This window comes from Corvus hawaiiensis, chromosome 29 (genome assembly GCF_020740725.1).
Source record: "Corvus hawaiiensis isolate bCorHaw1 chromosome 29, bCorHaw1.pri.cur, whole genome shotgun sequence".
Lineage (NCBI taxonomy): Eukaryota > Metazoa > Chordata > Aves > Passeriformes > Corvidae > Corvus > Corvus hawaiiensis.
This window is the reverse complement of record NC_063241.1, coordinates 2666431-2692937: the sequence shown is the minus strand read 5'-3', so window position 1 is coordinate 2692937 and position 26507 is coordinate 2666431. Positions and strand designations below refer to the sequence as shown.

Sequence of the window (26507 nt, the reverse complement as noted above, 5' to 3'; positions counted from 1 at the left end):
CGTTCCCAAAGGCGCAGCAGCTGATCGCGATTTGCCGGGAATACATCGTGGGATTGTCCATGGAGATCGAGAGGAAGAAGCTGCCCAAGGAGACGCTGGAGCAGCAGAAGAGGATCTGTGAGGTGGGAAATGTGGGAATTCCTGAGGGGGGGAAATGTGGGAATTCCTGAGGGGGGGAAATGTGGGAATTTCTGAGGGGGGAAATGTGGGATTTCTGAGGGGGGGAACGTGGAATTCCTGAGGGGGAAAACATGGAATTCCTGATGGGGGAAATGTAGGATTCCTGAGGGGAAAAACATGGGAAATCTTGAGGGGGAATTGTGGGATTCCTGAGGCAGAAATGTGGGAATTCCTGAGGGGGGAAATGTGGAATTCCTGAGGAGAAAAACATGGGAAATCCTGAGGGGGAAATGTGGGATTCCTGAGGAAGAAATGTGGGAATTCCTGAGGGGGGAAATGTGGAATTCCTGAGGCAGAAATGTGGGAATTCCGGAGGGAGAAACATGGAATTCCTGAGGTGGGAAATGTGGGATTCCTGATGGGGGAAAAATTCCTGATGGGTAAATGTGGGATTCCTGAGGGGGAAATGTGGGATTCCTGAGGCGGAAAACATGGAATTCCTGATGGAGGAAAAATTCCTGATGGGGTAAATGTGGGATTCCTGAGGGGGGAAACATGGAATTCCAGAGGAAGAAATACGGGATTTCTGAGAGGGAAACGTGGAATTCCTGATGGGGGAAATGTGGGATTCCTGAGGGGAAAAAAGTGGGATTTTACCTTTAAAGGTGATACAAACGGGGACCACCTGTGAGGGACGGTTCCGAGCCATAATTCCCGTTATTCCCGAGGGTTTGATCCGTGTTTTCCCTGGCAGATGGCCGCCTACTTCACGCACTCCAACCTGCAGCCCGTGCACATGATCCTGGTGCTCCGCACTGCCCTCAACCTCTTCTTCAAACTCAAGAACTTCAAGAGCGCCGCCACCTTCGCCCGGCGCCTGCTCGAGCTCGGCCCCAAGCCCGAGGTGGCCCAGCAGGTGAGGCCCCAAATGGCCCCAAATGGCCCCGTCCCCAAACCCAGCAGGTGACGGCCCCAATGTCCCTGTCCCCAACCCCAAGGTGGCCCAGCAGCTGAGGCCCTCAGGTGTGGAACCTCTGCTGTGACCCCTTTTTGGGGTGTCCCTTGTCCCCAAACCCCAGCTAAAGCCCTCAGGTGTGGAACCCCTGCTGTGACCCCTTTTTTTGGGGTGTTCCTGTCCCCAAACCCAAGCTAAAGCCCTCAGGTGTGACACCCCTGCTGTGACCCCATTTTTGGGGTGTTCCTGTCCCCAAACCCAAGCTAAAGCCCTCAGGTGTGGAACACCCCCTGTGACCCCTTTTTGGGGTGTCCTTGTCCCCAAACCTGAGGTGGCCCAGCAGCTGAGGCCCTCAGGTGTGGAACCCCTGCTGTGACCCCTTTTTGGGGTGTCCCTTGTTCCCAAACCCAAGCTAAAGCCCTCAGGTATGGAACACCCCCTGTGACCCCTTTTTGGGGTGTCCCTTGTTCCCAAACCCAAGCTAAAGCCCTCAGGTGTGGAACACCCCCTGTGACCCCTTTTTGGGGTGTCCTTGTCCCCAAACCTGAGGTGGCCCAGCAGCTGAGGCCCTCAGGTGTGGAACCTCTGCTGTGACCCCTTTTTGGGGTGTCCCTTGTCCCCAAACCCCAGCTAAAGCCCTCAGGTGTGGAACACCTGCTGTGACACCGTTTTTGGGGTGTTCCTGTCCCCTACCCAAGCTAAAGCCCTCAGGTGTGGCACCCCTGCTGTGACACAGTTTTTGGGGTGTTCCTGTCCCCAGACCCAGCAGGTGAGACCCCAAATGGCCCCGTCCCCAAACCCAGCAGGTCAGACCCCAAATGGCCCCGTCCCCAAACCCAGCAGGTGACGGCCCCAATGTCCCTGTCCCCAACCCCAAGGTGGCCCAGCAGCTGAGGCCCTCAGGTGTGGAACCCCTGCTGTGACCCCTTTTTGGGGTGTCCCTTGTCCCCAAACCCCAGCTAAAGCCCTCAGGTGTGGAACCCCTGCTGTGACCCCTTTTTTTGGGGTGTTCCTGTCCCCAAACCCAAGCTAAAGCCCTCAGGTGTGACACCCCTGCTGTGACCCCATTTTTGGGGTGTTCCTGTCCCCAAACCCAAGCTAAAGCCCTCAGGTGTGACACCCCTGCTGTGACCCCATTTTTGGGGTGTCCCTTGTTCCCAAACCCAAGCTAAAGCCCTCAGGTGTGGAACCCCTGCTGTGACCCCTTTTTGGGGTGTCCCTTGTCCCCAAACCCCAGCTAAAGCCCTCAGGTGTGGAACACCCCCTGTGACCCCTTTTTGGGGTGTCCTTGTCCCCAAACCTGAGGTGGCCCAGCAGCTGAGGCCCTCAGGTGTGGAACCTCTGCTGTGACCCCTTTTTGGGGTGTCCCTTGTCCCCAAACCCCAGCTAAAGCCCTCAGGTGTGGAACACCTGCTGTGACACCGTTTTTGGGGTGTTCCTGTCCCCTACCCAAGCTAAAGCCCTCAGGTGTGGCACCCCTGCTGTGACACAGTTTTTGGGGTGTTCCTGTCCCCAGACCCAGCAGGTGAGACCCCAAATGGCCCCGTCCCCAAACCCAGCAGGTCAGACCCCAAATGGCCCCAAATGGCCCCGTCCCCAAACCCAGCAGGTGACGGCCCCAATGTCCCTGTCCCCAACCCCAAGGTGGCCCAGCAGCTGAGGCCCTCAGGTGTGGAACCTCTGCTGTGACCCCTTTTTGGGGTGTCCCTTGTCCCCAAACCCCAGCTAAAGCCCTCAGGTGTGGAACACCTGCTGTGACCCCTTTTTTTGGGGTGTTCCTGTCCCCTACCCCAGCTAAAGCCCTCAGGTGTGGAACACCTGCTGTGACACCGTTTTTGGGGTGTTCCTGTCCCCTACCCAAGCTAAAGCCCTCAGGTGTGGCACCCCTGCTGTGACCCCTTTTTTTGGGGTGTTCCTGTCCCCAAACCCCAGCTAAAGCCCTCAGGTGTGGAACACCCCCTGTGACCCCTTTTTGGGGTGTCCTTGTCCCCAACCCCAAGGTGGCCCAGCAGCTGAGGCCCTCAGGTGTGGAACCCCTGCTGTGACCCCTTTTTGGGATGTCCCTTGTCCCCAAACCCCAGCTAAAGCCCTCAGGTGTGGAACACCTGCTGTGACACCGTTTTTGGGGTGTTCCTGTCCCCAGACCCAGCAGGTGAGACCCCAAATGGCCCCGTCCCCAAACCCAGCAGGTCAGACCCCAAATGGCCCCAAATGGCCCCGTCCCCAAACCCAGCAGGTGACGGCCCCAATGTCCCTGTCCCCAACCCCAAGGTGGCCCAGCAGCTGAGGCCCTCAGGTGTGGAACCTCTGCTGTGACCCCTTTTTGGGGTGTCCCTTGTCCCCAAACCCCAGCTAAAGCCCTCAGGTGTGGAACCCCTGCTGTGACCCCTTTTTTTGGGGTGTCCCTTGTCCCCAAACCCCAGCTAAAGCCCTCAGGTGTGGAACACCCCCTGTGACCCCTTTTTGGGGTGTCCTTGTCCCCAAACCTGAGGTGGCCCAGCAGCTGAGGCCCTCAGGTGTGGAACCTCTGCTGTGACCCCTTTTTGGGGTGTCCCTTGTCCCCAAACCCCAGCTAAAGCCCTCAGGTGTGGAACCCCTGCTGTGACCCCTTTTTTTGGGGTGTTCCTGTCCCCAAACCCAAGCTAAAGCCCTCAGGTGTGGAACACCCCCTGTGACCCCTTTTTAGGGTGTTCCTGTCCCCTACCCAAGCTAAAGCCCTCAGGTGTGGAACCCCTGCTGTGACCCCTTTTTTTGGGGTGTCCCTTGTCCCCAAACCCCAGCTAAAGCCCTCAGGTGTGGAACCCCTGCTGTGACCCCTTTTTTTGGGATGTCCCTTGTCCCCTACCCAAGCTAAAGCCCTCAGGTGTGGAACCCCTGCTGTGACCCCTTTTTGGGGTGTCCCTTGTTCCCAAACCCAAGCTAAAGCCCTCAGGTGTGGAACACCCCCTGTGACCCCTTTTTGGGGTGTCCTTGTCCCCAACCCCAAGGTGGCCCAGCAGCTGAGGCCCTCAGGTGTGGAACCCCTGCTGTGACCCCTTTTTGGGGTGTCCCTTGTCCCCAAACCCCAGCTAAAGCCCTCAGGTGTGGAACCCCTGCTGTGACCCCTTTTTGGGGTGTCCCTTGTCCCCAAACCCCAGCTAAAGCCCTCAGGTGTGGAACACCTGCTGTGACACCGTTTTTGGGGTGTTCCTGTCCCCTACCCAAGCTAAAGCCCTCAGGTGTGGCACCCCTGCTGTGACACAGTTTTTGGGGTGTTCCTGTCCCCAGACCCAGCAGGTGAGACCCCAAATGGCCCCGTCCCCAAACCCAGCAGGTCAGACCCCAAATGGCCCCAAATGGCCCCGTCCCCAAACCCAGCAGGTGAGGGCCCCAATGTCCCTGTCCCCAACCCCAAGGTGGCCCAGCAGCTGAGGCCCTCAGGTGTGGAACCCCTGCTGTGACCCCTTTTTGGGGTGTCCCTTGTCCCCAAACCCCAGCTAAAGCCCTCAGGTGTGGAACCCCTGCTGTGACCCCTTTTTTTGGGGTGTTCCTGTCCCCAAACCCCAGCTAAAGCCCTCAGGTGTGACACCCCTGCTGTGACCCCATTTTTGGGGTGTCCCCATCCCCCGTGCTCACGGTGGTGATGTTTTCCAGACACGGAAGATCCTGTCAGCCTGCGAGAAGAACCCCAGCGACAGCCACCAGCTCAACTATGACCAGCACAACCCCTTCGACATCTGCGCCGCCTCCTACCGCCCCATTTACCGCGGGAAACCCCTGGAAAAGTGTCCCCTCAGCGGGGCCTGCTACAGCCCCGAGTTCCGCGGGCAGATCTGCCGCGTCACCACGGTGAGGGGGACACGGATCCCGTGGGATTGCCCTCGGGATTTCCACTGGGAATCACATCCCGCTGATTTGTGTGGGGTTGGAGGGTTTATAGGGTGGGAAAATCTGGGGTTTGGAGGGGCCAGTGTTGGATTCCAGAGGGGGTTTAGGGCCTTTCCCACAAGGAGGGGCTGTGGGAGTTCAGACTGCTTGGTGTGGAGAATCTGAGGGGGAAACTCGTCCATCCATGGAAATATCTCCAATATCCATACAAATCTCTCAATATCTGTAAAAAAATCTCAACTATCCATGGAAATAGCTCCAATATCCCCACGAATCTCTCCTCTGAAGGGGGACGGCAAAGTGTCCCCTCAGCGGGGCCTGCTACAGCCCCGAGTTCCGCGGGCAGATCTGCCACGTCCCCACGGTGAGGGGGACACGGATCCCGTGGGGTTGCCCTCGGGATTTCCACTGGGAATCACATCCCGCTGATTTGTGTGGGGTTGGAAAACCTGGGGTTTGGAGGTGTTTTGAGGGGCCAGTGTTGGATTCCGAGGGATTTAGGGCCTTTCCCACAAGGAGGGGAGTTCAGACTGCTTGCTCTGGAGAATCTGAGGGGGAAACTCGTCCATCCATGGAAATATCTCCAATATCCATGGAAATATCAGAGATCTGTAGAAATATCTCCAATGTCTATGAAAATTCCTCAAAGATGTATAGAAATATCCTCAATATCCCCACAAATCTCTCCTCTGAGGGGGGATCTCATCCTTCCATGGAAATATCTCAAATAGCACCACAAACCTCTCCAACATCCCCACAAATCCCTCAGATTCCCACCCAAATCCCTCAGATTCCCACCCAAATCCCTCAGATTCCCACCCAAATCTCCCCAGGGGATCTCAGGATGGTCCCAGCCCTTTCCCAGTGCTCCCAGCACAGGCCCAGGAGCGACGGCCCCAAACCCAACCCCTAAATCCCGAATTTTCCCGCCTAAATCCCGAATTTTCCCCCCTAAATCCCAAATTTTCCCCCCTAAATCCCAAGTTTTCCCCCCTAAATCCTCTCTTTGTCCCCGCAGGTGACGGAGATCGGGAAGGACGTCCTGGGGCTGCGCATCAGCCCCCTCCAGTTCCGCTAGGAATTCTCCTGGATAAGGAAATTCCCGCTCCCCCATCCCAGCTTTCACCCCAATCCCTCCCCATGACCATTGCCGTGCTCCCTTCCTGGTTTTTCCCCACCCTGGAATTCCGGATTGAGGGGGTTTTTTTCCTCATTTAGCAGGAATTTCTCCCGTGTTCCCAGACCGGTTTTCCCGCTCCTTTATCCCAGATCTTTTCCAGAGGGGGAAAGGGCTGCTCTTCCCAAATCCTTGGAAACTCCTCCAGAGGCTGCAGCTGCCTCTTCCCCCCTTTCAATCCCGAATAATTGCTTGGAAAACCCAGGATTGGCTCTGCCAGTCCCAAATCCGAGGAAATCCCGCTCCCTCTGGAAGTGGCTCCGTGTTTGTTGACTCCTTGTTTTGTCGTCCTGGCAACTTAATGAGCTCCCCTCCTTAATAAAGTTCGTTCATCACCTGGAATTTCCTGGTTGGGAGCTCAGGACACCCACAAAAAAAAAGTGGGATTTAATCCCTTTTTCCACCTCTGCTTGGAGAGTTGGGAATTTTCCCGGAGCTGGGATGGGCACTCCTGGAATGATTTGGAGCTGGAAGTGTTAATTAGCGGGGTGTAATTAGTGCCTCAACCCTGAGGGCTTGTCCGGAATTCCCTGCTGGAGTTTTGTCCTTTGGAGTCTCCAGGGCACGGAAAAGGCTCCGGGATTCCCAAATTTGGGTGGATTCTGATCCCTGCAGGGGGACAGGGATGGGAACAAAAACGGGACAGGCAAAGGGGGAGGATCCAGGGATGCAATTCCAGGGATTGTCCCGCTGGGAATGGCCAGGGCTGTGTCAGGTGGGGGATTCTCATGGAATGAGGGGCTGGAGCAGCGGGAAAAGGGCCTGGAAAAAATCCTGAGGGAGCTGGGGGAGCTCATCCCGGAGAAAAGGGGGATCCAGCGGGAATTTGGGGCTCTTCCAGGGGGGATTTGGGATCTGATTGCAGGGAACGGGGCCAGGACAAGAGGGAACGGCCTCGAGCTGTGCCAGGGGAGGCTCAGGGTGGATATTTGGGGAAATTTTTCCATGGAAAAAGGGTTGGAAACCGCTGGAAGGGGCTCAGGGGAGGGTTGGATCCCCATCCTTGGAGGTGTCCGAGGAATTCCTGGAATTCGGGGTGACCACGTGGGGATCGCCTTGGAATTCTTTCCCACCCCCTCCCCCCCTCGCTGATCCCGGAATCCCTCGGGATCGGCGCCGTTTTCCCACCAAACCTTGCGGCTTTAAACCTTTTATTTATCCATAAAAACGGGGGGGAAAAAAGGGAATGTGACCATTCCAAGGCTTCCAGTGTTCCCTGGGATCTTCCCTGGGGCTGCGGGATGCTTCCAGCGCCTCTGGATTCATGGATTGGGGGATTTCAGGAGCAGGGAGTTGTGGCAGGCCACGGCGATGCCGCCGATGAGGTTCAGGAATTCCTGGAAATCCAACTGCCCGTCGCTGTTCAGATCCAGCTTTTTCATCATCCTGTCCACCACGCCCGGATCCTTCTGGTTCTGCCAAAAAAAACCCGGGAATCGGGGCCTGGAATGAGCGGGAATTCCCTGCCCGGGGAGGGAACGGGAGCTCAGGGAGTCCCGGGATGGTTTGGGATGGAGGGAGCTGCAATGTCCCAATCCATGGGCAGGGATATTCCCGCTGTGGATCCAGGGATATCCACGGGATAACCTGGGCCAGGGAAGGATTCATCCCTCAAATCCCAAATAAACCAGCCTAGGGAATCCTGGAATGCTTTGGGCTGGGCAAATCCCTAAATATCCACATCCAGTGACGTTCCCAGAATCCCATCCCATCCCAAATCCCATCCTGGCACATCCCCAGGGCTGGGACCCCCTGGATCCTCCTATCCCATAAATCCCATAAAACCTATAAATGCCATCTGATCCCATGGATCCCATCCCATGGATCCCATCCCATGGATCCCATCTGATCCCATCCCATCTCGTGGATCCCATCCCATGGATCCCATCCCATGGATCCCATCCCATCCCATCCCATGGATCCTATCCCATGGATCCCACCCCATCCCATCCCATGGATCCTATCCCATGGATCCCATCCCATGGATCCCATCCCATCCAATCCCATGGATCCCATCCCATGGATCCCATCCCATGGATCTCATCCCATGGATCCCACCCCATCCCATCCCATGGATCCCACCCCATCCCATGGATCCCATCCCATGGATCCCATCCAATCCCATGGATCCCATCCCATGGATCTCATCCCATGGATCCCACCCCATCCCATCCCATGGATCCCATCCCATGGATCCCATCCCATGGATCCCATCCCATCCCATGGATCCCACCCCATCCCATCCCATGGATCCCATCCCATGGATCCCATCCAATCCCATGGATCCCATCCCATGGATCCCATCCCATGGATCCCATCCCATGGATCCCACCCCATCCCATCCCATGGATCCCAACCCATCCCATGGATCCCATCCCATGGATCCCATCCCATCCCATGGATCCTATCCCATCCAATCCCATGGGTCCCATCCCATGGATCCTATCCCATCCAATCCCATGGATCCCATCCCATGGATCCCATCCCATCCCATGGATCCCATCCCATGGATCCCATCCCATCCCATCCCATGGATCCCATCCCATGGATCCCACCCCATCCCATGGATCCCATCCCATGGATCCCATCCCACCCCATCCCATGGATCCCATCCCATGGATCCTATCCCATGGATCCCATCCCATCCCATCCCATGGATCCTATCCCATCCAATCCCATGGATCCCACTCCATCCCATCCCATGGATCCCATCCCACCCCACCCCATCCCATGGATCCCATCTGATCCCATCCAATCCCATGGATCCTATCCCATGGATCCCATCCCACCCCACCCTATCCCATGGATCCCATCTGATCCCATCCCATCCCATGGATCCCATCCCATCCCATGGATCCCATCTCATCCAATCCCATGGATCCCATCCCATCCCATCCAATCCCATGGATCCCATCCCATCCCACCCCATCCCATGGATCCCATCCCATCCAATCCCATGGATCCCATCCCATGGATCCCACCCCATCCCATCCCATGGATCCCACCCCATCCCATCCCATGGATCCTGTGGATCCCATCCCACTCAGCATTCCCAGACCTTGGTGAAGGCAGCCAGCTCGGTGTCCATGAAGGCCCGGAATTCCCGCTTGGAGAGGGAGCAGGAATCTCCCTCCTTGCCGGCGTAGCGCTGGAACACGGCCAGCAGCGACTCGATGCAGCGCTCCGTCTCCGTGGGCTGCGGGAATATCCCGGGATTTTGGGATGAGGGAAGGGCTGCAGGAGCCTCCTGTGCCCATTCCAGCTGTGCCAGGAGCAATCCCGGGTTTTTTCGGGAGCAGGGAAGGGCCCCCTCTTCCTATTCCAGGAGCAACCCCGGTGGATTTTTGGGGACGGAGGAGCCTCCTGTGCCCATTCCCGGTGTTCCCGGTTTTTTCAGGATGAGGGAAGGGCTCAGCCCGACCCGTTCCGCCGCATTTTTCCCTGGATTTCACTCCCTGGCACAGCGGGAAGGGCCCGGAGCGGGAGCGGCTCCTGGAAAATCCCTGGGGAGGTGCCGGATCCCGGCGGAGGAGTGGGAAGGGCCCGGGGCGGATCCAGGCTTTGGATGAGGCGGTTTTGGGGGAGATAATCCCGTTTTCCCCCCGTTTTTCTCCGTTTTCCCCCCATTTTCCCGTTTTCCCCTGTTTTCCCCGGTTTTCCCCCGTTTTTTCCCTGTTTCCCCCCATTTTCCCGTTTTCCCCCGTTTTCCCCTGTTTTTTCCCGTTTTTCCCCCGTTTTTCCCTCTTTCCCCCCCTCTTTTCCCTCCCCCCGCCCTGCCCGGCCCCAGGAGAGGAAAATTCCCAATTTCCTGCTGGTTCTCCCACTGGGACGTACAGGGAAGGTGCGGATTTGGGGAATAAAGTGAGGATTTTGGGGAATAAAGTGAGGATTTTGGGGCTCTTCCGCCTTCCCAGAGCTCCTTCCCTGGCTCCGTCCCGCTCCGCTTTTGGGGCCTTTCGTGGGAAAAGCCCCTTTTCCTGTCACCCTCCCGTCCCTATGGAATCACCCCCCTCCCCCCCATCCCACACATCCCGCGACCCTTTCCCTTCCCCTTTTCCCATTCCCAGACCCTTTCCCAACAAATCCTTCCCTTGGCACCATTCCCTGGCCCCGCCCCGCTCCCGTTTTGGGGCCTTTTGTAGGAAAATCTCCTCTGGAACCCTTCCCACCGCATTCCCGGGAATCCCGGCTCCCTCACCATGGCTGGGGCAGGCGGCGGCGGCTCCGCTCGGGTTGGAATTGTAGGATCGGGAGCCTCGGGAACAGCTCCGGGACAGCTCGGGGACAGCTCGGGAGCCCCACCCGGGGTGACTCAGCCCCGGCCGCGTTGGGCAATTCCCGTTTCCAGCGGCAACCGCGGCTCCTCCCGCGCCTCCGGAATGTGCCCGGCCCTGCCCTGCCCCGCTCCGGGGTTTGCGGTTATTCCCAGTCCGGAATGATCCCGGTTTTCTCCGCTGGAATAGCGCTGGGTTCATCTTCGGGGGAGGAGATGGGGGGAAAAATCCTCCCAAAAATCCTCAGGGGGAGGCTGGAGTAGGAAAAAAGGGGAAAATTTCCCCAAAATGTTCAGGGGAGGCTGGAGCAGGGAGGGGGGAAAATCCCAAAAATCTTTGAGGGGGAGGCTGGAGCAGGAAAAAGGGGAAAATTTCCCTAAAATCTTCCAGGGGAGGCTGGAGCAGGGAGGGGGGAAACACGGAGCTTGGGATGAGTTCTGGGATCGGGGAAAGCTTCCATGGACAGCTCTGGGAATTCTGCTAGAGCCTGGAGCAGGAAAAAAAGGGGAAAATCCCCCAAATCTCGAAGCAGGACAAAGGGAAGCAGCAAACGAGAAAACAGCCCCGGGAGATTTTTCCTTCTCCTCCCAATTTCCCGTCCTCAAACTCCTGTTTTTCCCATACATTTGGGGGGAAAAAAAGATTTTCCCTCAATCCAACAATCCCAAAGGGAATTTCCCAAACCTTGGATTGGAAAATTGGATTTTCCCTCTCCCTGAGGACCCCCCTGGATAAAAGGGGGGGGGGGATGTGGCATTTTCCCTGTGCCAGAGGTAATCCCGGGGGATTCGGGATGTTCCCGGCGGGACGCGGCTGGCCCGGGATGCGGACACCGCCATCTGTGCGGCCACGCCGTGGCACCGAGCCGTGGGCCTGGCACTGGTCCTGGCACTGCCACTGGCCCTGGCCCCGGCACCGAGCCGTGCTCCTGCTCCTGCTCCTGTTCCTGTCACTGGCCCTGGCCCTGGCCCTGTCACTGGCCCTGTTCCTGTCACTGGCCCTGGCCCTGTCACTGGCCCTGGCCCTGTCACTGGCCCTGTCACTGGCCCTGGCCCTGTCACTGGCCCTGGCCCTGTCCCCATCACCGAGCCCGGTTCCTGTTCCTGTTCCTGTTCCTGTTCCTGTTCCTGTTCCTGTTCCTGTTCCTGTTCCTGCTCCTGTCACCGAGCTGTGTCACTGTCCCCGTTCCTGTCCCTGTCACCGAGCCCTTGTCCCAGCCCTGGCCCTGGCCCCATTACTGAGCCCTGCTCCTGTTCCTGTCACCGAGCCATGGCCCTGGTCCTGTCACTGGCCCTGTCCCCATTACTGAGCCCTGTTCCTGTTCCTGTTCCTGTCACCGAGCCCTGTTCCTGTCACTGGCCCTGTCCCTGGCCCTGTCCCCATCACTGAGCTGTGCTCCTGTTCCTGCTCCTGTTCGTGTTCCTGTCACTGGCCCTGTCCCCATTACTGAGCCCTGTTCCTGTTCCTGTTCCTGTCACCGAGCCATGGCCCTGGCCCTGTCCCCGTCCCCATTACTGAGCCCTGTTCCTGTTCTTGTTCCTGTTCCTGCTCCTGTCACCGAGCCATGGCCGTGTCCCTGTCCCTGTTCCTGCCCCTGTTCCCATTCCCATCCCTGTTCCTGTTCCTGTCCCTGTTCCTGTCCCTGTTCCTGTCCCTGTCCCTATCCCTGTTCCTGTCCCTTTTCCTGTCCCTGTTCCTGTCCCCATCCCTGTCCCTGTCCCTATCCCTGTACCTGTTCCTGTCCCTGTCCCTATCCCTGTTCCTGTTCCTGTCCCTGTTCCTATCCCTGTTCCTGTCCCTGTCCCTATCCCTGTCCCTGTTCCTATCCCTGTTCCTATCCCTGTTCCTATCCCTGTACCTGTTCCTGTCCCTGTTCCTATCCCTGTTCCTGTCCCTGTTCCTATCCCTGTTCCTGTCCCTGTTCCCGTCCCTGTTCCCGTCCCTGTCCCTGTCCCCGTCCCTGTCCCTGTCCCCGTTCTTGTTCCCATCGCTATCCCTATCTCTGTCCCTGTTCCCATCCCTATCCCTGTCCCTGTCCCCGTTCTTGTTCCCATCGCTATCCCTATCCCTGTCCCTGTCCCCATCCCTGTCCCCATCCCTGTTCCCATCCCTATCCCCGTCCCTGTTCCCATCCCTGTTCCCATCCCTATCCCTGTTCCTGTTCTCGTTCCTGTCCCTGTCATGTGAGGACAGCACCGGGAGCAGCTTCGGCCAGGACGGAGCCTTGGGAGAGCCTGGGATGGGATGTGGGAATGGGGAACGGGGGATTTGGTGGGATTTGGGATTAGGAGGAGTTTGGGGGCTGAACTGGGAGTGTGTGAGCTGGACTGGGAATGCCTCATCCCAGCTGGGAAGGTGTGATCCGAACTGGGCCCCCCTCCCAGCCCTCCCGGCCCTCCGGAACGGGACTCATGGAGCCGGTGCAGGAATCAGCTCTTTATTCCCATTTTCCATGCGATAAAAAGGAAGGAAAAGGAAAAGGAGAAGGAGAATCCCCCACCCACCACCAGGACCCTGCGGCCGCTCCAAACCCCCGAGCCTGGCGCTGGAATTCTGCTGGAATCAAGGCTACAAAAGTGGCGTTTTTTCCCAACCTCGAGGATTTCCAGGCCCCAAAATCAGGAATTTTTTTTGAGTTTCGTGGCAGAAGCTGAGAGGAGCCCCAGCCCAGGGGCCGGGGGGACCTGAAGTGACAGCCCAGGGTACAAAAGAGGACAGAGGGACCCAAGGACTCCAATTAGAGCAGAAAAAGTGATTAAATATCGAGGGACGCACCCGGCAGGGAGGCGGAAATTCCAGATCCAGGGGGATCTCGCTTCCTGCTGAGGAATAATTCCAGGGAAAAGCCCCAAACCCCACTGGACACCCCGGAATCCTTTTGAGTCCATCACTCCTGGGCCCGAGCTGGGAACGGGGGCCAGGAGTGACCCTCAAAAAGACCTGGAGAGGCTCCAGGGAGAGGTGGATTCCCCTCAGGATGTCTTGGATTCATCCCTGGGGCGATTCGGGGCCTCCTGCGAGGAATCCTGGCCCTGCTTGGTGCCACCTTCCCAAGAAACCTGGGAATCACCGGATTCCTGGGGGCTCCTCTCCCTGGATTCCTCCTGGCAGCTCTTTCCCAGATCAGGATCCTCCAGATCCTCCTGGATTCCCTCTCTGTGGGCCCGGCTCTCTCCGGGATCTCTCCGCTCCGGATCCCGAGATTCCTGAGGCTCCGGAGCCGTGGGGCAGCTCTTGGCCTTGCCGTCCTCCCGCTCTCTCCCCTGGCAGCCGGATCCGGGCTCCCGCGGGGTTTTCTGGGATCCCTCTCCCTGGGGCTGATCCTGCTGCTCCTCAGGGATCTCGGGGCGCCTCCGGATCTCCTTGGATTTCACCCGCTCGCCTTTCGCAGCCTCCGGCTCAGCGGGATCCCGGAGAGCTCCGTCCTTCACCTCTTTTCCAGATCTTTCCCGGGGCTCATCCAGATCCTCGGAGATTTCCCGGGATTTGGAAGGTGGCGCCTCAGCCCTCCCCGTTTCTCTGGCTGGCGGCTCGGGGTGGCCCCTGCGGTCACTCGGTGGCCGCGGGGACACGGAGCAGGTCCTGACGCGCACGGGCCGGCCCCGCTGGCCGGGCTGCTGGCACACGATCTCGTAGGTGGTGGCCTTGGGGTCATCCAGGTTCTGGATCACGTGGACCAAGTAGGCGACGGTCTGGGGCTCAACGGGATCGGGCAGCACCCGGACCTCGGGCCGGACATCGGGGTCAGCGGGGATGTACCGGACCCTGAGGTCACTGACGGGCACCTCCTGTCCTGGCGGGCAGAGATCTCCGGTGTCCACGTCCAGGGTCTGGTACAGGCACCGGCCCTGCTCCGTCTCCTCTTCCTCTTCTTCCTCCTCCAGGACCTCCAGTCTGATCTCCTCCCGTGTCTCTCTCTGGTCAGTGGTGGTCACTTCTTCCTCTCTTTCCCGTGTCCGGCGGCTGCGGCGCTCAGAGCCCTCCAGCTCCAGCTCCCGATCCCGATGGATTCTCCTCTCTCTCACGGCCTCTTCCCTCTCTCTCCCACGGACAATTCTCCTCTCTGGTTCTGCTTCTTCGCACTCACGGGGTCGCTCTCTTCTTGGCTCCTCACCTCGTTCCCGGATCTCACGGCGCACTTTGACGTCGGCTTCTGCAGCTGCCACGGAGGTCTCTCTTCTCCTTTCGTACCTCACTGATTCTCGTTCTCTCCTTGCATCAGCTTCAGCCTCACGAATTTCACGCTCACGTCTCTCCCGTGTCTCTCTCTGGCTGATGGTGGCCACTTCTTCCTCCCTTTCCCGTGTCCGGCGCTCAGAGCCCTCCAGCTCCAGCTCCCGTTCCCGATGGATTCTCCTCTCTCTCTGGGGCTCTTCCCTCTCTCTTCTGGGGCAAATCCTCCTCTCTTCCTCCTCACACTCACGGGGTCGTTCCCTCCTTCCCAGCTCCTCTCGTGGTTCCCGTTCCCGGATCTCACGGCGCACTTTGACGTCGGCTTCTGCAGCTGCCACAGAGGTCTCTCTTCTCCTTTCGTACCTCACTGATTCTCGTTCTTTCCTTCCATCATCTTCGAGTTCACAATTTTCACGCTCACGTCCCTCCCATGTCTCTCTCTGGTCGATCACAGCCTCTCGTTCCTCCCTTTCCCGTGTCCGGCGCTCAGAGCCCTCCAGCTCCAGCTCCCGATCCCGATGGATTCTCCTCTCTCTCACGGCCTCTTCCCTCTCTCTCCCACGGACAATTCTCCTCTCTGGTTCCGCTTCTTCTTCACACTCACGGGGTCGTTCCCTCCTTCCCGGCTCCTCTCGTGGTTCCCGTTCCCGGATCTCACGGCGCACTTTGACGTCGGCTTCTGCAGCTGCCACGGAGGTCTCTCTTCTCCTTTCGTACCTCACTGATTCTCGTTCTCTCCTTCCATCATCTTCAGCCTCACGAATTTCACGCTCACGTCTCTCCCGTGTCTCTCTCTGGTCGATCACAGCCTCTCGTTCCTCCCTTTCCCGTGTCTGGCGCTCAGAGCCCTCCAGTTCCAGCTCCCGATCCCGATGGATTCTCCTCTCCCTCACAGCCTCTTCCCTCTCTCTTCTGGGGCAAATCCTCCTCCCTTCCTCCTCACACTCACGGGGTCGTTCCCTCCTTCCCAGCTCCTCTCGTGGTTCCCATTCCCGGATCTCACGGCGCACTTTGATGTCGGCTTCTGCAGCTGCCACGGAGGTCTCTCTCTCTCTTTCGTACCTCAGAGTTTCTCTTTGTCTCCTTCCATCATCTTCGAGTTCACGAATTTCACGCTCACGTCTCTCCCGTGTCTCTCTCTGGTCGATCACAGCCTCTCGTTCCTCCCTTTCCCGTGTCCGGCGCTCAGAGCCCTCCAGCTCCAGCTCCCGATCCCGATGGATTCTCCTCTCTCTCACGGCCTCTTCCCTCTCTCTCCCACGGACAATTCTCCTCTCTGGTTCTGCTTCTTCGCACTCACGGGGTCGCTCTCTTCTTGGCTCCACACCTCGTTCCCGGATCTCACGGCGCACTTTGACGTCGGCTTCTGCAGCTGCCACGGAGGTCTCTCTTCTCCTTTCGTACCTCACTGATTCTCGTTCTCTCCTTCCATCATCTTCAGCCTCACGAATTTCACGCTCCCGTCTCTCCCGTGTCTCTCTCTGGCTGATGGCGGCCACTTCTTCCTCCCTTTCCCGTGTCCGGCGCTCAGAGCCCTCCAGCTCCAGCTCCCGTTCCCGATGGATTCTCCTCTCCCTCACGGCCTCTTCCCTCTCTCTTCTGGGGCAAATCCTCCTCTCTTCCTCCTCACACTCACGGGGTCGTTCCCTCCTTCCCAGCTCCTCTCGCGGTTCCCGGATCTCACGGCGCACTTTGATGTCGGCTTCTGCAGCTGCCACAGAGGTCTCTCTCTCTCTTTCGTACCTCAGAGTTTCTCTTTGTCTCCTTCCATCATCTTCGAGTTCACGAATTTCACGCTCACGTCTCTCCTGTGTCTCTCTCTGGTCGATCACAGCCTCTCGTTCCTCCCTTTCCCGTGTCTGGAGCTCAGAGCCCTCCAGCTCCAGCTCCCGATCCCGATGGATTCTCCTCTCCCTCACGGCCTCTTCCCTCTCTCTTCTGGGGCAAATCCTCCTCTCTTCCTCCTCACACTCACGGGGTCGTTCCCTCCTTCCCAGCTCCTCTCGCGGTTCCCGGATCTCACGGCGCACTTTGACGTCGGCTTCTGCAGCTGCCATGGAGGTCTCCCTCTCCCTTTCGTACCTCAGAGTTTCTCTTTGTCTCCTTCCATCAGCTTCAGCCTCACGAATTTCACGCTCACGTCTCTCCCGTGTCTCTCTCTGGTCGATCACAGCCTCTCGTTCCTCCCTTTCCCGTGTCCGGCGCTCAGAGCCCTCCAGCTCCAGCTCCCGATCTCGATGGATTCTCCTCTCTCTCATGGCCTCTTCCCTCTCTCTTCTGGGGCAAGTCGGTCTTTCTTCTTCGCACTCACGGGGTCGTTCCCTCCTTCCCAGCTCCTCTTGTGGTTTCCGTTCCCGGATCTCACGGCGCACTTTGACGTCGGCTTCTGCAGCTGCCACTGAGGTCTCCCTCTCCCTTTCGTACCTCAGAGTTTCTCTTTGTCTCCTTCCATCAGCTTCAGCCTCACGAATTTCACGCTCACGTCTCTCCTGTGTCTCTCTCTGGCTGATGGCGGCCACTTCTTCCTCCCTTTCCCGTGTCCGGCGCTCAGAGCCCTCCAGCTCCAGCTCCCGATCCCGATGGATTCTCCTCTCCCTCACGGCCTCTTCCCTCTCTCTCCCACGGACAATTCTCCTCTCTGGTTCCGCTTCTTCTTCACACTCACGGGGTCGTTCCCTCCTTCCCGGCTCCTCTCGTGGTTCCCGTTCCCGGATCTCACGGCGCACTTTGACGTCGGCTTCTGCAGCTGCCACGGAGGTCTCTCTTCTCCTTTCGTACCTCACTGATTCTCGTTCTCTCCTTCCATCATCTTCAGCCTCACGAATTTCACGCTCACGTCTCTCCTGTGTCTCTCTCTGGTCGATCACAGCCTCTCGTTCCTCCCTTTCCCGTGTCTGGCGCTCAGAGCCCTCCAGCTCCAGCTCCCGTTCCCGATGGATTCTCCTCTCCCTCACGGCCTCTTCCCTCTCTCTCCCACGGACAATTCTCCTCTCTGGTTCTGCTTCTTCTTCGCACTCACGGGGTCGTTCCCTCCTTCCCAGCTCCTCTCGTGGTTCCCGTTCCCGGATCTCACGGCGCACTTTGATGTCGGCTTCTGCAGCTGCAGCTGCAGCTCTGCTCTCCCTCTCCCTTTCGTACCTCAGAGTTTCTCTTTGTCTCCTTCCATCAGCTTCAGCCTCACGAATTTCACGTCTCTCCCGTGTCTCTCTCTGGCTGATGGTGGCCTCCTCTTCCTCTATTTCCTGTGTCCGGTGGCCGCGGCGCTCAGATCCCTCCAGCTCCAGCTCCAGCTCCTGTTCCCGATCCACCCTCCTCTCTCTCATTCTCCCTTTTCTTCTGGGATCGTCTCTTTCTTCCCTCTCCAGCTCCTCCTGGATCTCCCTTTCCCTTTCCGCCGATTCCAGCTCCCGTTCCCGCTTTGTTCTCTGTCCGTAGCCGCGTTCCACTGGCTCCGCTCTCTCACACTCCCCGAGGTCGATCTCTAACGGTTCCTCCAGGAATGTCTGATGTGGCCGCCTGGACTCCGGACATTCCAGCTCAGCTGCCCGGCGGCTTCTCCCTTCCAGCTCTCTTTGTTCCAGCTCACGCCGGCGGTGGCGGCTCCTCTCTTCCCGCAGCGATTCGGGTTCCCGTGGCCGGTTGTCACCTCCTCCATCAGCTCCTCGTGGCTGCTGGGTTCTTTCATCACTCCCCAGATCCTGGCGGCTCCACCGGTCCGGCCGTGGTTGGGGTTCACGGCGTTGCCTGCCGATCCTCACGTCTGCCGGTTCTTCCTCCTGGAACCCCTCCCGATCTCTCCTCTCTCCTCGTCTGTCCGGCTCCGGGGGCTGCCGCCTTCTCCGGCTCTCCCGCTGCTCACACGGCTCTTGGCTCCGTTCCTGGTATTCCTGAGGGATCGGCTCCCCCGGCTCCCTGCTTGGTTCCGCGTCGCTCCTGCTCCGTGTGCGACGTTCCTGCTGATCCCTCCTTGTTCCCTTTGAGATTTCCATCTCCCCGACCCTGGGGTCTCGTTGCAGCTCAACTTGACGGGGCCGGTCACGATTCCTCTCCCGGGTTTCTTGTTCCTCCTCCTCCTGGAGCTGCCGGTGGTTCCCTCTGCTCCTGATTTCTGGCTCCCGGAGGGATTTTGCTCCAGTCGGGACCTTTGTCCTCTGCACCAGGAACGGTGCCCTCGGCAGGAACCAGAAGCAGCACTTGGCCACCCGGAACACCAAGAGGAGGAACTCGTTAAAATCGATGTCCCCGTCCCCGTCCCACTCCAGGAACTGCAGGATCTTCTCGATGGTCTGAGGGTCGTGTGGCTTCTGCAGGGAAAAAACACAGGGGGAAAAAAGGGGATTTTTGTCTTCCTGACCCTTGTGGGAGAAATGAAGAAATGGGAAGAATCGCAGGAATTCTCCTTCCTTCTCTCACAATTTCACTTTTAGAGCTCAGCACCAGCTGAGCTCTGGGAATTTGTTCTCCATTTTCCTGGTTGTTCCCTGGCTGCAGCTGAGCAGCTCTTTCCTTTTTGGGATTTCTCCTTCCACAGGATAAATTCCCTTCCTATCCAGGAAGGAAAACCCACACCTCCCCCAGTTCATTCCCTGGCTTTTGCTCATTTTTTCATGGCAAAATGGGTTGGAAGAGTTGTGGGAGCAGTTGTAGAATCCCAGGATCTCTGAGGTGGGAAAAGAACTCCAAGATCATAGAGTCCAATCTGGGACCAATCACCCGCTCCAACATCCAGGGATCCCTCGGACACCTCCAGGGATCCCTCGGACACCTCCAGGGATGGCCACTCCAAGCCTCCCTGGGCAGTCCCTCCCAAGGCCTGGCTGCCCTTTCCAGGAGGGATTTTCCCAAATATCCACCCTGAGCCTCCCCTGGCACAGCTCGAGGCCGTTCCCTCTTGTGCTGGCCCCGTTCCCTGGGATCAGATCCCACATTCCCCCCTGGATCCCCCTTTTCTCTGGGATGAGCCCCCCCAGCTCCCTCAGGACTCTCCATTCCCTTCTCCGGCACAAAGGAACCCGACTGTGGCTCCCCTTTGGTGGAACCCTCCCCATCCCGTTTCCAGAGGAGATTTTGCCGTTCCCACATCCCAACCCTTTCCCGCAGTGCTCACCACGAGGGCATCTGCGAACTCCCTCTGGATGAGCTCCCTCATCGTCCCGCGGCTGAGGCCGGAGCCGTCCCCATCTCCCCGGGCGTGTTGCTGGAAGACGCTGACGATGGTGGCGATGCTGTCCAAGAACGGGGACATCCTCCTGCAGATGCGAGCGAGCCTGGAAAGGACAGGAGCAGACCAAGGGACGGGGGATTTCCTTGGGAAGAGGGAGGAGAATTCCCGGGGTCGGGCTGGCTCCACATCCCCGGAGAGCTGGGAACACATTCCAGGGTTTTAGTGGGATGGGGAGTGGCCTCCGGCTTCCCCACTGACGTGTTTGGGTGACGTTGGAGCGGGAATGATGATGGGGATGCGGTGATGGATGGTGGGGAGGGAGCCGCCGGTGGTGACTCAAGAGGTGCCCCAAGATCCTGCCCTGTGGGGTTACCCCATGGAATATTGCCTTGGAATGGACCCTAAGGATCACCCAAACCAACCCCTCTGCTGTCCAGGAACCCCTGGGAGGTCTCTAAGGTCTCCCTGGAGCTTCTCCTCTCCGGGTGAACCCTTCCAGCTCTCCCAGCCTTTCCCCAGCCCTTGGAGCATCTCCATGGCTTCCCCTGGCCTCATTCCAGCACCTCCTGATGTTTCCAGGATCCGTCCCTGTGATCCCGGTGAGAGGAGCTTTAACCCAGCCCGAGACAAGATCTGGGGGCAGAGACCTCAAAAGCTCCTCCTGGAAACCTCCAAAGCCTCCTCCTTCCCTCCTTGCTTCCCTGTGGGATCCCCAAGCCTCTTATCGGGAACATCCGTGCCCCATCTGATCCCGGGAAGCTGCGCCGTGCCCGCCTTCCCGCCTCCAGAACGTGCCCGGGCACACGAGCTCTCCATGCCCCACGGAAACCCCGGGACTTCCATGGAAAAGGAGCCATTTCTCCAATGGCTTCAAACTCCAGCCAGGAGCTGACCCGGCACCCAAGGAAGTCCCCAAACTTCTCTACATGGAAAACCCAACCCAAGCCAACAATTCCAACAGGGAGAGACCCCTCCATATTCCCAAAGAGCACCGGGAACGACTCTCCCATCCACCAGGAATCCCAGAGGAACACCAACATTGCCAACAGAGGGAATATTCCCGAGGGAGCCACTCACCCAAGTCACCGGCGGGATGGAGCGGGATTCCTGGGAAGCTGTGCGGAGCGAGGGGAGGACCGGGCTGCTTTTATAGGGTCCCCGTTGGGGTTGGAGAGGAGCCACCCTCTGTGGACGTTGTCCTGATTCATCCTCGGCCAAGCCCAGTCCCAAACGGGTTATTTGGCTTTATCAACCCTTCCCTATCATTTTCACCCCGAAATAGCAGCGGCACTTCAGGCCGGTTCCGCCTAATCCTGGAAAATCCTGGCTGGAAAATCCTTTGATGGTCGAGTTTGGGACTTTTGGGGTAAATCTGGAAGGGCTCCAGAGCGTAAAGGGAGGGTGGAGTTGAATGTAAATATTTGTGTGGTGGGTGGGATTTTGTGTCGTTAATGCACGCGAAGCCACATAAAAATAGGGATTCATATTTACATTAAATTAATGAAATTAATGAAATGAAAACAATTAAATTAAATGAATCAAACAAATCAAATTAATGAATTCAATACATTAAAATGAAAATTTAAGTGCTGATGGTAACAGAGCTCAGGATGAGCAGATCGGGGTCAGCCGAGATCTTTATGATCCACAAAATTGGTCCCACAATTTTGGTCCACAGAGGATTTTTGTCTCTTTTTTTGTGCATTTCCTTTGGAATTTCGAGCCTGAGGTCGCTGGGGTTTGGATCAGGCAAAGGGAAAAAGATTTCGGCACTAAAATCTGGGTGAGATGCCCAAATCCTCCTGATTTTGTGTTCGTGGGACATCCTTGTAGAGTTTTATTCTTATTTTTGCTTCTTATTAATGAGACTTTTGGCCATATTATCCAAGTACGAATAAACAAACTAACCCCAACCATTTTCAAATGATGAAATGAATTTTTCAAGGGATTTTTGAACAAGGAAATTTTAATTAATTCATGCCTTTTTCATTGAGAAAAATCATGATGGAACTTCCAATATTAATTGGGCAATTTTAATTTCAACTTTCCTTGATTTTAATTAAAAATAAAAGCAGAAGCCTCTGCTGAGAGGTCGATTAATGTTGGATTTCCTTCGGCTGCCCTCGGGCTGTAATTACCTCCCAATCTTCCTCTTTTTTTTTTAATTGAATCTTCCAACAGCAAATTAATGAACGATTCCTTTCTTCCCCAGGAACTCTTGCAGCACTTGGAGGAAATCAGGAATATTCCAGAGCCTGGATTTTGGGGCTTGGAGGGGGGACGAGGTGACGGGGCCATCACGGAGCAGGAACTCGTCCCGCAGCCTTCGGAGAGTGGCTCATCCTGGGTGTAGGAGCCCAATTAATTACGGCTGGTGACACCCTGGGGACACTCAGCCCAGGGATGCTCCCCAACATTCATTTTCGGGCTTTTTTTTTTTTTTTTTGGGGGGATTAAATTACGCCGGGTGCAAATTAGGCCCCACCTGGGTGATAATGACACCCTTGGGACGCTGTAATTTTGGGGTGGATTTGGGGTGATTATGCAAATGAGGGGGGGTTTGGTGGCCTGTAACTGTCTGGAGTCCCCACCCCAAGGGCCGGGGCCGTGCGGGAGCCTCGGGAATCCTCCTTGGAAAAGGTCCCTCACCTCGGGAGAGCTTTCCTGGGATTTGCTGACACTCCCAGGACGAGGCTCCTGGCACGTCCTGGCAGAACTGAACCCCCTTTTCCAGCTGGGTTTTCCCCAAAAAAGCTTTTCCTGAGTCCCCATGAGCAGAATCCCCCCCGTCCTTTGGGATGGATCCAAAGGAACTTGGGCAGGAGGGTGAGGAAGGGGATTCTCCCCCTCTGCTCTGCTCTGGTGGGATCCCACCGGGAATTCTGTGCCCGGTTCTGGTGTCCCCAAAATAAAAGGGATGTGGCATTGTTGGAGCAAGGCCAGAGGAGGCCATAAAGTGCATCCAAGGGGCTGGAGAAGCTTCCCTATGGATCCAGGCTGGGAATGTTGGGAATGTTGAGACCCCACAGCACCTCCAGGATCTTCAGGGGCTCCGAGAAGCTGGAGAGGGACTTTTCCTGAGGAACTGCAGGGACAGGACACAGGGAATGGGGTCAGGGTGACAGAAGGGGAATTTGGGTGGGATTTTGGGAAGGAATTGCTCCCTGTGAGGGCCTGGCCCGGGTTATTCCATGGATTCCCCGTCCCTGGAAGTGTCCTCCAGGCCAGCGTGGAGCCACCTGGGATGGTGGGAGGTGTCCCTGCTCATGGAAGTGGAAGTTTTTGACGTCCCTTCCAACCCAAACCAGTCCAGAATTCCATGATTCCTCCCCAAATCCGTGCCCATTCCCATCTCTGTCTGGGATAACCAAACTGATGCTGGTACAAAGCAAAATCCCATTGGACCAACCTCAAACCGAGATGGTTTTTAATGGAATTTCCTGGAAAACTCTCGAATTTTCTGGAAAACATCCAGAAACGCTTTGAGGAATATTTTAGGTGAAACAAGGCAGGGGATGATGGAATTCCCGACCCTCCCCTCGCGCGTCCACAGCCGAGACCCCTCCGAACTCATCCCTGCTCCGAAATTCCACCCCTTTGGGCCCCATCCAGGGAATTTTGACAGCGGCACGCTTGGAACCCCAAATCCTTTTGGGATGACGGGAGCTCCGGGGCCGGTTTCTGGTTTGGGGTTTCTGATTCAGCGCTGAGGCAGTTGTGGGATTCGGGGCCGTCTCCGAGGGTGACGTCGGATGTGCCACCGAGGGCTCCGTGTCCTGCGTGTCACCGACCTCAGGCGAGGCGTGGGGACGTCGGTCAGGCCCCGACGGCGCTGATAGGGGACAAGAGAGGCATCGGGATGGGGACAAACAGGATGAGCAGCGCTCTCCGTGCGGGATGAGGAGTCCTGGTGGTCCCAACCCCGTCATGAGCCCCGCTGACCTCATCCCACTGCCCATCCCCTGGCATTGATCCACGTCCCGGCTGGAAAAGTGTCCCAGGACCTGGACAGGCCGAGCTGAACCGAGGGTGGGACAACTTCTCCTGTCCCAGGTGGCTCCAACCTGGCCTGGGACTGTCCCAGGGATGGGGAATCCATGGAATCACCTGGGCCGGGGAAGGATTTATCCCAAATATCCCATCCAAAGCAGCCCAGGGAATCCTGGAATGGTTTGGGTTGGAAGGACCTTGAAGATCCTTAAAAGTCCAAGGGACACCTGCCACCATCCCAGGGGGCTCCAGCCTGGCCTGGGACTGTCCCAGGGATGGGGAATCCATGGAATCACCTGGGCCAGGGAAGGATTTATCCCAAATATCCCATCCAAAGCAGCCCAGGGAATGGTGGCAAATTGAGGTGGGATATTGGGAAGGAATTGTTCCCCGTGAGGGTGTTTGCCTTTCTCGTTAATGAGGAATTTCTCTGGAATTAATTCCTGATCCTTCACAGCCGGCCCTGCCCATGGACGCCTCTGGCAGGAATGGGGCAGGAAAGGTTATTTTGGTTATTTTGGGGTATTTTTACCACCCTGGGATTGGGGTTCAGGCGATGCCGGAGCCACGCCCGGGGCTGGGAACGGGTTTGGTGAGAGGAGGGTGGGAAGGGAGAGGAAACAAAGGGAGAGGAATGAGGATGTTGGGATGGGAACCGTGCCTGGTCCGGGGGGCTGGAGCGGGGCCAGGGATGGGAGCGGGGCTGGAGCAGCAGGAGAAGGGAATGGAGAGTCCTGAGGGAGCTGGGGGGGCTCATCCCAGAGAAAAGGGAGATCCAGCGGGAATTTGGGGCTCTTCCAGGGGGGATTTGGGATCTGATCGCAGGGAACGGGGCCAGCACAAGAGGGAACGGCCTCGAGCTGTGCCAGGGGAGGCTCAGGGTGGATATTTGGGAAAATCCCTCCTGGAAAGGGCGGCCAGGCCTTGGGAGGGGCTGCCCAGGGAGGGTTGGAGCGGCCATCCCTGGAGGATCCTTGGAGGGATCCCTGAAGGTTCCTCTGGGTGACCAAGGGGGGATCGATCCCAGCTTGGACTCGCTGATCCTGGAGCTCTTTCCCAACCCGGAGGCTCCTGGAATTCTCCTGGATCCGGCATCGAGCAGCGAAATCTTCTCCCACAGTGCCACCAAGTGGCACCGGGAGCGGGACTGGCATCCCCGGGAATGTCCCGGAGCCCACGCGCGGATTTGGGATTTGGGATTTGGGATGGGGCCGGGGGAGCTGCCGCCACCCCTTCAGCACGCGGGGGAACTGAGGCAGGCGGGGGAAAAGGGCTGGAATTCCTCGAGCGGCTCCCACTGCCCTGGGTGGGGTCGCTGGACTGGGAGCCACTGGGAGAACTGGGAGCGCCCCCCCAGCCCTAAATGGCTCAGGAAGGTCGATTTTATATTTTTTTACTATTTAATATATCTAATCTATTTAATCTATTTAATATATTAAATAGATGTTATATGTTTTGTATATTTATATTTTAATATATTTTATATATTTATATATTTTATATATTTATATATTTTATATATTTTATATATTTATTTTTTATATATATTTATGTTTTATGTATTTTATGTATTTTATTTTTAATATATTTTTAATATTTAATATAGTTTATAAATTCTATAGATTTTATAGATTTTATAGATTTTTAAATATTTTATTCTTTTTTTAAAAAATTTTCTTTTGGGGGTTTTTATTTTTTATTATTACAGCTTTTAACCATGTTTTTTGACCGTTTTATCCATATTAGCGCCAGTTTTATCCCTATTTTTGCAGGTTTTATCCATGTTTTCCCTTTCCCAACATTCCTTTGCCATTTTTCCCCGTTTCCTCCCCTCTTCCCTGCTGAGAGCTGCGGGAATTCACCCCAAATTCCGCCTTTTCTTCCTCTTTTTGCCTCATCCCGACGCAGATTCCCAAACTTTCCCATTCCGCAGGGAGTTTCATGCCCCCATCTCCGGGATTATCAGGAATTAAATAATTGGAATAAAATCCTTCCTTTTTTCCCCGAGCTTTTCCCGCTGTCCCTAATTCCCGGTGATGTTAAGAAGTGTCAAAAATTCCCCTAATCCCGCTTTTTTTTCCATGTTAATGAGGCTATTTTGCATATTCCTGCCGGGATAATTGAATTCCGGGGCTCCCCTCGAATTCTCCGGATTTGAATAATCCCACAATTCACATCAGGGAATCCTATCCCGGCTCCCAGCGAGGCTTTTGAGGATCCTTTCCTTGCTTTGAGACGCTTTTAATAAATCCAAGGATCATGAATGATAATTAGGGAGGAATTAATTAAACCCTTTCCGTGTGTTCCGATCCCCAAACTCACAGATCCCTTGGATTATCCCGATCCTTCCCCGATCCTCCTGGCGAGGGCAGGATTTTTCCGTGCTCCCTTTTGATCATTTTCCCATTCCTCGGGAGGTTTGAATCCCGATTCCTCGGGAGGTTTGAATCCCGATTCCTCGGGATCTTTTCCCCCAATTCCTCGGGATCTTTTCCCCCAATTCCTCGGAATCTTTTCCCCCAATTCCTCGGGATCTTTCCCCCAATTCCTTGGGATCTTTTCCCTCAATTCCTTGGGATCTTTTCCCCCAATTCCTCGGGATCTTTCCCCCAATTCCTCGGGATCTTTTCCCCCAATTCCTTGGGATCTTTTCCCCCAATTCCTCGGGATCTTTCCCCCAGTTCCTCGGGATCTTTCCCCCAATTCCTTGGGATCTTTTCCCCCAATTCCTCGGGATCTTTTCCCTCAATTCCTCGGGATCTTTTCCCTCAATTCCTCGGGATCTTT

General features: G+C 56.7%; 3 protein-coding genes across 4 annotated transcripts in view; 1 reads left to right on the top strand and 2 right to left on the bottom strand.

Moving 5' to 3' along the window:
• COPA (COPI coat complex subunit alpha) overlaps window positions 1-6461 on the top strand; it is a 60128-nt gene extending 53667 nt beyond the window's left edge. For both annotated transcript variants that reach the window (XM_048288654.1, XM_048288656.1), the window contains 4 exons: window positions 12-122; window positions 875-1036; window positions 4709-4903; window positions 5961-6461. In XM_048288654.1, coding sequence (XP_048144611.1) covers window positions 12-122; window positions 875-1036; window positions 4709-4903; window positions 5961-6020 — 528 coding nt within the window. In that variant the 3' untranslated portion in view covers window positions 6021-6461. The remainder of the gene's footprint in view (window positions 1-11; window positions 123-874; window positions 1037-4708; window positions 4904-5960) is intronic.
• Window positions 6462-7253: 792 nt separating this feature from the next.
• On the bottom strand, window positions 7254-10468 carry S100A11 (S100 calcium binding protein A11). Its single transcript, XM_048288674.1, has 3 exons — window positions 10318-10468; window positions 9178-9315; window positions 7254-7534 (listed from the first exon to the last, which is right to left on the bottom strand). Exons 1-3 carry the CDS (start codon window positions 10318-10320, stop codon window positions 7382-7384), a joined length of 294 nt encoding a protein of 97 aa, XP_048144631.1. The 5' UTR covers window positions 10321-10468; the 3' UTR covers window positions 7254-7381.
• A 2346-nt stretch (window positions 10469-12814) lies between these two features.
• TCHH (trichohyalin) lies at window positions 12815-20883 on the bottom strand. The gene is made up of 6 exons (XM_048288426.1): window positions 20808-20883; window positions 19674-19833; window positions 17764-18870; window positions 15629-17409; window positions 14999-15283; window positions 12815-14653 (listed from the first exon to the last, which is right to left on the bottom strand). The coding sequence occupies exons 2-6, from the start codon at window positions 19809-19811 to the stop codon at window positions 13366-13368; spliced, it is 4599 nt and encodes a 1532-aa protein (XP_048144383.1). The 5' UTR covers window positions 19812-19833; window positions 20808-20883; the 3' UTR covers window positions 12815-13365.
• Between the last annotated feature and the right edge of the window lie 5624 nt (window positions 20884-26507).